The 11,908-nt window shown below is 50.9% G+C and overlaps 1 protein-coding gene across 1 annotated transcript; it reads left to right on the forward strand.

The window, feature by feature from the left end:
* Window positions 1-1,491: 1,491 nt before the first annotated feature.
* On the forward strand, window positions 1,492-10,744 carry TEX45 (testis expressed 45). The gene is made up of 8 exons (XM_034755616.1): window positions 1,492-2,414; window positions 3,581-3,684; window positions 4,339-4,433; window positions 4,566-4,681; window positions 6,487-6,605; window positions 7,105-7,306; window positions 9,831-9,919; window positions 10,482-10,744. Exons 1-8 carry the CDS (start codon window positions 1,847-1,849, stop codon window positions 10,668-10,670), a joined length of 1,482 nt encoding a protein of 493 aa, XP_034611507.1. The 5' UTR covers window positions 1,492-1,846; the 3' UTR covers window positions 10,671-10,744.
* Window positions 10,745-11,908: the final 1,164 nt, after the last annotated feature.

Here is an 11,908-nt window from a genome sequence, read left to right on the forward strand (position 1 = left end):
GCAGGAGACCAGGGTTTGACGGGGATGGTACTGATCTTGCCTATGCTAGGCTTAGGCTACCAGTTCATAAGCAGACGTAGCATTGCTGCTTCTCTGAAATCTTGTGGCACTGGCACCTGTAACTTACCCTCTCGTACGCATGTTCTCCTTCTCTTTAGCCCTCTTCCTCTCCAGTCATTTCTCTGTTTCTTGTTCTCACTTTCTCCATCTTTGTCACTCCAGATATCATCTTCTTCACCTCTCCGCTGCTGAGATTCCATTATGACATGATGCTTTTATGATAACATCACAGGACACTGAAAATTCTGCAGTTGATTGTTTAGCTTTGGGTGGAGATGAGTTACAGTCAGCTTGTCTCAGGCGCAATGAATGGATGAGGAGTACCGTTTGAGGGTTCAAAGGAAGAGAAACATTGATTAGCATTATTGTGTGAGGCCACAGTTCTGTTGTCAGATGCTAGTTAGTGTGTGAACTCCTGCGGAGCCAGCTCCCTTTTTAGGATTTGCCCCATAGGCTGTTACTCACTGGGTTTAGGTTGTCTTCAGTTTTTCTTTTCAAAGTCTAAATAATTCCTTTTCTTGTCTGGAGTCTTGTGTTTGATGCGTATGGCCAATTTATGGCTATTTAGGTTGTAAACTCTTGGGGATAGGGCCTGTTATTTCCTTGTAAGCATGTACCAGCACAATGATTGCTGATCGGGGTGCAAGGAATAATAATAATAGACTGATCAAAGTCAGTCACCTTGGAAAGATAATTTAATCTCGTTTATAGGAAAGACCAACTCTGGTACGCATGCAGTTGTTTATTAAATACGCTTACATGCTTTGCATTAATTTGGACCATAGAGGTGCAAAACCAGCCCACTGCCGAGTGCTCTGGGCTAGTGTCCACAGATGCCAGCTGGCATGTGGCTCTGTCCAAACTCATGAGTCACATGCATGGCCATTTATATAAGAGAACCCATTCAGGCTCTCCTGTGAGAGATGGGAAGCGCCTCTTCCAGCCGAGACCAGGTTAGCACCACTCCTTTGACCAGCTTGGCCATGGGAAGTGAGTCTCAGCTGAGACTAGGACAGCATGGTTTTTACTCAGCCAGAGGGGAGGTGACTCCCAGCCCAGCTTAGTTCAGCATGGGTCCTATTGGTTTGCTTTTGGGGCAGGCTGCCTTTGGTTCATTCTATAAAACTGCTTTCTGAACTACCCGGGTAGACTGAGTTTGAGTCTCAGCTGTGGTAATAGGCACTGACTGTACACATGGCACATCCAATCCTGGACGGAGGAGCTTGGCTAACGTCCCTCTATCACCTGGCCCCATTTGGCCATGTTTTAAAATATTGCCCTTTTGGTTCCAATAATCCTGTTAGAAATATCCCAGAACCTGGCACGGGGTGATTAGCAAGTAGTCCAAAAGGCCAACTTCCTGAATGCTTCCATGAATCCCTGAGATTTTGTGGCCCAGATTCTTCCCGGTAGTAACCCTGCAATGTCCATGGATTGACAGCAGAGATGGATTTGTATCTGAGGCAGGACAAAGACCCAGTTGCTTCTAGGCTGTTCTTATCATGGCACTGGGGGAGAGCAGGACAGCTCCATGGGAGGATGTACCCGCAGTTCTGGGATTGCTGGGAGCTCATTTCATTGTAGAGAGTGCAAATGTTTGCTGTTCAAAAGTGGCTGCTTCTGGGATGATGCAGGCTCCTCCTACCAAGGGCCTTACTTGGACATCTTGTGAGGAACAGTCAGAGAATAAAGATCCTTATCTCCTGTTCCTTCTTATCTCTTGGAGGCTCTTGCTCTTTGTTCTTTAGGAAGGGAACAAGGAAGCGAAGCACCTGAGTCTGATATCATGTCTCTTCCTTTACAGGGGAAAATGGCAGCCACTGGCCAGTCGTTAATCGCAGCCCCGCTCACAGGGATTCCCTTCCTAAAGGCCTCACATTTTCAGATAGGGTTTGACCATAGACCACAGGGAAACGTTGTTGAATCTCCTTTCCGCACTGATTTCCCTCCCTTATGGGGCAGTTACAAACCAGACCCAATTCTGCTTCCAAACTCCAAGGGTGTTTTGAATCAGGATATGGATAAAGCCAGGGAAACCTGGTCAGAAACCCACCTGGCATTTCCAGTGAGATCCCTGGAACCAAAGCCCAAAGTCTGTCCACCAGAATCTCACCTCCAAATGCATGCAGATTCCCAGACCAAAATTTTCACCTCAACTGCAAGGGAGAGCTACCCTTGGCCAGACGTGACTCTGCAGGGACCAGCCTCCACCAGAGCTGATTACAATAAGGAGGAAGATCATTTTCCTTGTGGAGACAAAGACAAACTGAAGCTCCTGCCTTCTGTCTATCATTTTTCATACCCAGCATATGAGATATTCGAGCCGATTGCCAAAGCACCATGTGTGCATCTGGGTAAGTTCTTTGGGGCTCTCTCTGTCAGGATGTGGCCTCGTAAGTCTCAGGGCAGGTGGCATGCACGGGCACTGGGGTTTTCATTGGCTTGGTTTAGGTTTCCATTACAACCAGTTTAAGTCTGTATTTACTGTAGTGAGTGGAGTCCTTTATCATCAAAGTGCTGAGTTCTAGGATCTAGAACTATTTAAATATCACTGGTCTCCCTTTTATAATTTCATGTGTGAATTTGGTGATCATGATAGTGAGAGGCTTATAGCAGTGGCTGGCGGTGCATGTGATGATACAGGCTTTCACTATGCAGCTCTGCCAGTGCACCTTCCTTTTTACCTGTAGCACCCTCTGATATTCTAGTCTTGGCCCCCACCCCATAGCTTGGCTGGTGCACGCAGTCCTGCCTTGCAGCATTCCCAATATCCCTGGTTTCTGTTACAGTCTGTGCTTCTCTTTAGCACACGCTGCCAGTTGTGCAAAACTGTGTGGTGGTTTTGTGTTGTGCACAGATCAGGTCTACCTGACACAGATACATTAGTGACCTAGTGCAGAATTTGGACCCAGACCTCCAGAGTTGAAAGGCCAGTGAATGCATTTACTTGCCGTGCCAGCCAGTGACCTCACCACTCTAGGCAATTACAGGAGAGCCAAGATGCAATATTGTTAAAGAAGTCAATTCCCACTCGCAAAGCCTGTGCTTAAGGGCTTTGCTGAACTGTGGCCTCAGTTCCAGAGTAGGTCCAGTGGAATTTGCTCCTTCGGTGGTGGTCTGTTTGTTTTTGGTCCAGGAGAGAGTGATCTTTGATCTGTGGAAAAGGCCACTTTGTGCCCTTGCTATCAGACTCTGATTTCTTAGCTCTGGATACTTGCCCAACCTGAGAGCCACCATGGTCTCCTAAATGCAGTGACTGGGGAATGGGCAGCACAAAATCCCTTTGTTCTGGGCAGACCGCGCCCCAGGCTGAAGGGTTGTCAGGGATGAAGTAGCCAAGGCAGAATAGCGTTTTCCTCTAGTTTTAGTGGGTAGATACTCCAGGTCAGTGTGAGACTGGGCAGAGAGCAGCTGCCTTGGAACCCTAGATCCCATGTCAGTTTCTTACACTTCCTAAGAACTGTAATTGAGAACTGCAAAGGAGTAACTCAGATCATTCCCTCCCTGTGTTGTTTGGCAGGAGGAATTCCCACAATTAAAGGTGACAGATGCTCCTACTATGGCACTTCTTATCAAGCACAGTTTGAGGGTGGCTGGATCCCTCCTGTGAAGTCCTGTGGAAAGGTAACGTCACAGTCCTATAAATTCAGCCATGCTGCTTCCAATTCATATTATGATGGGACTAAGCCTTCTAAAACACTGCTTCCCACTCAGGCAGCCTGTGGACATGGAGCCTAGTGGTTAGATATGGGGAGGGGAGCATAGGAATTGCCAGTCCTGCGGTCCTGTCTCTGAACACCTGCTTCAGAAGAAGGTGCAGGTTACTCTGTAATGACCTGTCCATATGGGAAGCTGCTTTCTAGCGTCAGCTGGTGGTTGGCTTGTGCCTGAAGCAGGAGACTCTGTAGCTTGTGTATATATTTTATCCGATTTGTAACGCTGGCTGTTCTCATTATCCATATAAATATCCAGTCCTTGCTTGGTGCCTTCCGAGCCCTTGGGCTCAGTATCTGTTGCAGTGAATATCACAAATCTTGACTGGGTGTCACAACTGCCAGAATGAAGGAATAGTCTCTTTGGAACTGGGAATTCCAGTAGGCAATGAAGGGGTGATGTGTGCCCTTCATCCTCATGGTTTCTGCACCACTGGCTGGAGTGTGTGCTGGGGAAGCCTGAGTGCTCGTGGAGACAGTCAGCAAAGTCCTTGTTTCCCTTGTAATTAGCGGGTGAGGTCTGCTCTGTAGCAGACAGCATCACTCAAAAGTGGTTTCTCTGTAGAGCAAGTCTTCCATTGTGTTTGGAGACCCCAGGAGCAGTGTCAGCACCAGCGAGGAGAAACGTGCCTACGCTCTCCAGGACACAAGGAACCACAGGTAGCCAAGTAGTACATCTGAGGGGTTGTTGCTGTCCCAGGCTCTGTGGTGCTCGCTAAAGGCAAGCTGTCTTTGAGCACGTCACTCACAGCTCACTACCTTATCTCAGCAACTCACATCTTATGTCTGCAGAGTCTATGACAAAGAATGTGCTGCCTTCCAAATACACAAGACGAACATCAAGCCAGGGGATGGTCGCACCAGATTCTTTACTGTGACACTGGAGTCGTTCCCACGGCGGGAGCTAGGTATGGAGGGATGGTGACCTGACACAGTGAGAGATCACATAGATAGTACTGTTGTGCCTTCCTATTGGCCAGAGAGTATACTCCTGGGGGAATTCTGCGCCATTACACGCGCATCATTCATGTGCTGCACATATTTTTAATGTTTTAATGAATGGGAGAGGCTAGGGGTCAGCCAGGGTCTGCATGGGGGAAGCTCCCTAACAATCCCTACCTGCCCCCCCAAAAAAACATGTTCCAGACTTATTCCCACCCAAAACCCTCCAAGTTCACACCCAGGCTCCTTCCCAGCAATTACTTCCCTCGCCCTCAGCTCCTCCATTACCGCTGACTCCACCAAGCCTTCGCATTGCTGCTGAGGGATGCAGAAAATATGTTTTTTTATTATAGTTAAATGATTACTCAGAGTTCTGTATTAATATGCCTAATAAGGAATCTATTTGTCAAAAAAACATTTCCTGAATATTTTTTGTTGTCTGTATTGTTACAGACTACTTGCTGACAGGTATTTTGAAATAATTTACCAAAATAATTGAAACTGGTATGATTATATTGTGTTATTTTGACAAACAAAATATGCAGAATTTTAAAATATTGTGCGCAGAATTTTTAAATTTTTGCCACAGATATTCCCCCAGGGTAAGCGTAGCATTTACAACTGACCTTTCCTATGCCATGCTCCCTGCTCGCACTGTTTTCTACTTTCTGAAGATATTCCCACCCCATTTCAAGGGGCAGACAGATGTGTGCTTTGAGAACCACACCTGTTAATTTCCTTGGCTTGACTCTTCCTCTGGTGCATGGGCTGGGGAAATTTGGTCTCCCTGTTACTAGCACGCTGCAAGATCTCACTGTTATTGCCCCTACTGGACTAGTGTAAAACTTGGATGACTGTTTTTGCAAAACCTAAGCCAGTGCTTGGGGGATCAAATCTGGGGCCAGTTTTATCCCAAATTCGATCGTGCTCAGAGAAATTTCTCCCCCCATCGCTAAGTCTCAGAGACCATGCTGGGCCAGATAAATGCCTGATGTAAGTAGGTGTACATCAGTTGACTTCAGCGGGGGGGACCTGCTTACACCAGTTCTGCATTTGGCCCATAGTCAGTGAAGATATGGCCTCCACATGGATAACTGTCCTGTTCCTACCCCTATGTTATTCCCACCCTTGGTTTGTCCCAGAGGCAGCAGATCCTGTGTCCAGAAAGCTCAGCTGCCAGCATTCTGCCTCAGCTCAGACAGAACTGGGGGCCACAGCTACTCAACCCTGTATCCTACCCAGTAGTGTTTGTATTACATAGCAACAAGAGGCCCTAACCATGGCAATGTGTCCCATTGTGCTGGGTGCTGCACATACACATAGCAGGAGATTTCTGTCCTGAAGAGCTCAGAGAGGCGGGAGAAAGGAAGGATTATTGTTCCCATTTTACCGACAGGGGACTGAGACTCAGAGATACTAAAGTGTAGATTGTCAGGAGCTCAGCTCCTACTTAGGCACCAAAATCATTGGCCAGATCTTCCAAAATGCTCAGGACCCAGCATCTCTGACTGGGAATGGTGAAGAGCCCCCACCTAAGCTTGGGACCCTACGTGACTTGCCCAAGAAAAGGCGTCTGTGGCGGAACTGGGAAATGAACCCAAATCTCTTGCCCCCACCTAGTGCCTTAACCACAAGACCAGCCTTTTTCCACGTGCTGAGGACACAGCTGGGAGGGTCCTTCCAGCTGTCCATCCCACCCAGGAATGCTGCGGTAGCGACAACCTGTTCAGAATTGGGAACCCTGACAGGACTCACTTCTTGCCTTTACCAGCCCCCGTGAAAGTTACGTGTCTAAGCAAACAGACTTCATCGATCCCTAAAGGCGACGAAGACCTTGAGAGGAGTCGGGAGCGTGCGACCACCACCACTAACCGATTCTTCCACACCCAGGTCTGTGCCCTGCCTTTCACCTTTCAGCAGCAGCTATCACGGAGCAGCGCTGTGTTCTAAAGATCACTGAATGTGCACAGGACCAGAGCTGCTTCCTGCTGCAGGCTGGGGTCTCTAAAGGACACTCTGTCCTTGCTCACTTGTAACATTCACGCATGGCCAGTCTCCTGTCCCAGTCTTCGGGCACATACCCTAGGAGGCCTGGCTCCTGTTCCGACTGCCACAGTGCACCCTTCGCCAGGCCTTGCGGAGAGCCTCCAGCGAGGCCAACTACAGAGAGCTCATTCTCCAAAGGCCAGCTGGCGAGAACCGCGGGATCATTGTGGAGTCACCATCCCTAGGCAGAAGCAATGCAGGATGCCAGAATCCTGCAGCTAACAGTGGGGACCTGGGCCCTCTTTGTGTTGTCTGAGTGGAGTGCTCATACTTACGGCTGGAAGCCAAGTGGAGCATTTGGCTACAGCACCTGCCCGTTAACTTCTGCTCTTGTTTACTCCAGATTGACCTGGGGGAACGTCCACCTCAGCCAGATGTGCCACCGTGGAGACAACAAAGCAAAGTGCCCTTGGGTGACAAACATTTAAACGCCTGTTTCTTCAGCACGACGCAGCACTCGGACTATCAGCCGCCACCCAAGAGCCAGAGGGAGACGTCCAGCAGCAAGAGCCACCTTGAGAGCCACGTGCCCTTTAATTATCCCAGTAAGGCGAAGTCCCTCGGACCCTAGCGCGGCTCCCAACCCTGGGACACGTCCCAGGAGCAGCTTCAGGCTGCTGTGCCAGCCGGGTGCTCTCGGCTGCTCCTTGCATGGGATCCTGGTGCTCTGCCCCTGCCAGTCACTTTGCCTGCAGCGGGGTGAACTGGGTATCGAAGCGATGGGCGTGTTTGGGTGGGAGGCTGCAGGCCTGTGCTGCACTGCGATGGGGGTTGTCTTTGTCTACAAGAATGGGACAGTGACCCCAAAAGCCAGGCAGGGAACTTGTGCTAGCACAGCGCCTGGCAGTGCTAGTCAGTGCTAGTCAGCACTCCCAGGGACCGGCAGGTGGATGTTAATCTGGAAGGCTGGCCGCCTCCCCAGAGGAGCAGTGTCAAAGTGCTCAGAGACCAGAAAGGTGCCACCTGTGTGAGCCTCAGGGTTGCACTGCCATCTTGTGGGTGGCTTGTAGCATATGCCGGTGGACACGAGCCAGACACTCGCTCTTCTCTTCCTCTTGCTGGAATTTCCACAGCTGACTTCCAGAAGCAAAGGCCTTCTCTCTCTCGCTGGGTTGGAAGAGGTAGTGGAGTGTGTGAATTATAAGCTTTGTTTGTGCAGTCCCAGGCCGGGATTTATACGGGGCTTTGAGTGGAAGAGGCTAAAAAGATCCCCTCTAACCTCTTGGTTCTTTGCTCTGGAATCTACTGAGAGAGAGAGAGAGAGAGAGTGTGTGTGTGCATTCCTTGTTATTTGCATTATTACTGAGTGAACGTATCCTGCTCAGTGTGGCCACCACCCGAGCACCCCCTTGTGGCCCAGGGTGCCTCTGCAGTGCCCTCCCTATGTTTTCCCCTTCTTCAGGGCTCCTTCAATGACAGTCCACACAGTGCTGCTTAATCAGTGTCCTGGTCTGGGTTTTTATTAAATGAACGAAGTTCCCAAAAGCAAACACACACATAGAGAAACATTCGTCCAGTCTTACACTGGGCACAGCCCCTCCGCCCTGAGGCATTGTCCCTTCCTTGGGGCTTATTGCAGGAGACCCCCTTTCTCGGCAGTTTCCTCACTGCAGGAGACCTGCTGCCTTTTCTATTTGAATCACCTGGTTCCTCTCAGATGCGGCTCATCTTATCATCCAGGCTGGTTTTAGGCAGGACATTCATCCGGTTTTACACTGGACAGTCCGGCTTTTCTAATGTGAATCCCTTGCCGCTGCTGAGATAGAAATGGATATTGTTTTGTTCAGTAGCAGATGGGAGATCCCATAATGAAGAACACATGGTCTGCCAGCGTCACACACACCGTGCATGCAAAGTCAGGCCAGCAATAGCAGGCCAGCGTGCCCCCCGTGTGGTGTGAGCTCACGCATTGTGCATGCAAGGTCACTCTGAAGTACCAGAATGTCCAGTAGTCTGAGTCTGTGTGAGTGGCTCCCCTAGCTGGCTTAGCCCCAGGCTCTCTGGACCACAAGCCAGTCACCCTGTCACGACGACAGCTCTGGAACTATCCTGCTCCCCCTGCATGAGCAACCTGACACTCCCTTGCTCCTAGGCTGGGAGAGCTGGGATAGGGTGCTGGGATGGCAGGCTGTGCATTGTGCGGGCTGCACAGAACTGCCCCTAGCTTGCCTCTCAAGCTGGCAGGGGATAGAGTCCAGGTCTCTGAAGCACTGGGAGCAGGAATCTTGGCAGGTCGAGTTTTCCTGCACTAACCTGGGAATTTCTATAGTGATTCAGAGCAAAGGTCCAAAGTAATCCCCTCTCCTGAGTCTGACCGTGGACAGCACCCTATGCTTCAGGGAAGGTGTTAACCCCATAACGGACAGTTCTGCAATAGCCTGGCTGTAAGGGTAGATTCTCTCTAACCCGTGTCGAGAGAGGCTGGCTGAGGGGCAGGAAGGTCTAACAATGGATGTTTATGTTCTCCATATAACGTCTAGTCCTGATGATGTCTAGTGACAGGGAGTTCCACAGGTTGGTTATGCATTGGGTGAAGAAAAATCCTCCTCTGATCATTCTTAAACTTGTTGCCTTTGTGTCCACCTGTATATGACAGGGTGAACAGTGACCAATCTGCCTTTTCCGTGACATTCATGATTCTGTATATTGCCGTCATGTCCTCTCATTCACCTCCTCTAAAATAAACAGTTAGTCTTCAACATTTGTCTTTATAGAGAAGATTTTCCAGAGCTCTAATCATTCTCCTCCCTGTCTCTGAACTCCCTCTAATCCTCTTGTGTCCTTTGAGATCAGGTGACCAGTCCTGCATGCAGCATTCCAGATGAGGTGGCACCATTAATGCATAGACTGGCATTGCAGTGTTTTCCATATCATTCTTCATCCCTTTCCTTATGCACCGTGGCAGGTTTTCTGCCTGCATCTGTGCAGTGAGCTGCCCATGGTGAGGCCTGTGTCTCTACTCCCAGTCAGTGCAGACCCCAGACAGGTCTGTGATTGAGTCAAACTGCAAAATTTGCCTGTTTCCTGCTCATTTCATGCCTTGACTTTGCTCTTTATTCCATTTGTGAGCAGGTAAAGGCACTGTCACGACCACACAGGCTATGCTGGTCCCGCACAAACAGTGGATGCTCCGGCCCTCAGAAGAGTCACTACAGCAGGTACGGCAATTGCTGGCGTATGGGGCCAGGTTCAGGACAAAGGCCTGGTGAGAAGGATAGCTGAGCAAGTCTTCATGCCCCCCAGCAGCTGGGAGGGAAAAGGACACTGCAAGTGGACCCCACAAGTAGGCCTCTCTGGAGGGAGCAGGGAAGGGTCGGGGGCTGCCCACCTCTGAACTTGGGCCCAGTTAATAGCCCAATACACAATGTGCTGCCCCCCAGCGGGCCTATTTAGATACCAAAGGCTCTCCAGTGAACAGACTGGCAGTGGAAGGGTGCGGGCGGTACTGGGTGAGGCCAGAGCCACCCCAGCTGCCATGGGGATCTGCCTCTTCCATTGTCAGCAGGGAAGCCTCTGCTTTTCTGCCAGAGGGCACGCAGGGTCAGAGCAATCGAGGGGGCAGGCTGCTCAGAGCCGCTGGCTGGCCTAGACTTGAACCCTGCTCCCTACAGGCTAGTGGTCAGCAGCCAGAGAGCTGAGCGGTGGTTGACTTCTAGGGGCTGTGAGGTTAATGACGGAATCCCCCCACACACACCGCAATGGCCTTTCCTGTCTCCCCAGATTAAATACTCTCACCTGGTCCCACCATGGCAGGGGCAGCGCTTCTTTGGGACTGAGCATCAAGATGAGTTCACCCCCAAGTACAGCGGCCCTGTGACTATCTGCGGGGGGAACTTCCAAGTGAGCAGCATCCCCCTGGGCACCCTGAAGAAGTACAGCCCCCAGAGGCGCATGGTCTTTGCAACATGACGTGCCGCCTTCCTATAGTGGCTCTCAATGCCACCCTCCAGGGGCTGCCTACAAATAAACACAGGTACCTGGTTTCTGTGGAGATGCCCTCCCTGGGGTCTGTAGCACCTGGCTGAGGTCTCGGTGCCAAACTCATCTCAGGAATTGGACGGAGTCGTAGCAGGGATGAACTGGGCCAGCTGGCGACAAACCTGCCTCCAGGTCAGCTGCTCCTGCTGAACTCCCGTTCGCAGAGGGGGTCACAACCTAGCTCCATTTCCCCTTGATGGGGGTGGGTAACACATCCCAGCTGGGAGCCGAGCCCCCTTGTGCTGAGTGCTGCTCACTCACTGGGCAGGAGACTGTCCCTGCCCTGTCTGAACTGACCAGATGGACAGCGAGTGAAAAAGGGGACAGGCACAGAGATGAAGTGGCTTGCCAAGGGGCATGCAGCAGGTGAGTGGCAGAGCTGGGGACTGGCTAGGGAAAAGAGGCGGTCGAGTGAGTAGGGGCTTGGGAGACCCAGGTTCAGTTCCCAGCTCTGCCGCAGCCTCATTGTGTGACATGGGGTAAGTCACTGAATCTGCCCCGTGAAAAGGGGATGATACTTCCTACCCCTGTGTAGCTAAAATTCATTGGTTGTGACATGCCCGGGCACGACCGGGAGGAGGCCAGACAAGTACCTTGCTAGAAAAGAGCCCAGGTCTCCTCAGTCCCAGGTCAGGGTCCTGTCCACTGGCCCCACCCTGTATCTGCTGCGGAGCCTTCTCCCTTCTATTTCTCTATCTTATGGAAGCAGAGTTTTATGGTGGCACTGTACCCACACTGACGCCTGTGACTTACCTCTGCTCCCGAGGCGGCACCCTGGACACCATGGCAGCTTGGGCCCCTGTAGTTCCCATCACACTGTTATGGCTTTGTGCCCCCACCCTGAAGTGGGATATGTGTAGGGCCCAGACACCCACAGAGAGCCCCAGTGACTTCAGTTAGGGGTTGCTGTTGTTCTGCAGGACAGGGACTGGGCAGAGGTAGGGCACCCAAACTCTCTGGCCATGTCCCTCCAGCTCTGGAGCTCAGGAGGTGCAAAGGGGCCAGCAGCTGAAGGGTGAAGAAGGGATTCACGTATCCGGGGGTAGCCGTGTTAGTCTCTATCTACAAAAACAACAAGGAGTCTGGTGGCACCTTAAAGACTAACAGATTTATTTGGGCATAAGCTTTCGTGGGTAAAAACCTCACTTCTTCGGATGCACCTGAAGAAG

This window comes from Trachemys scripta, chromosome 22 (genome assembly GCF_013100865.1).
Source record: "Trachemys scripta elegans isolate TJP31775 chromosome 22, CAS_Tse_1.0, whole genome shotgun sequence".
Lineage (NCBI taxonomy): Eukaryota > Metazoa > Chordata > Testudines > Emydidae > Trachemys > Trachemys scripta.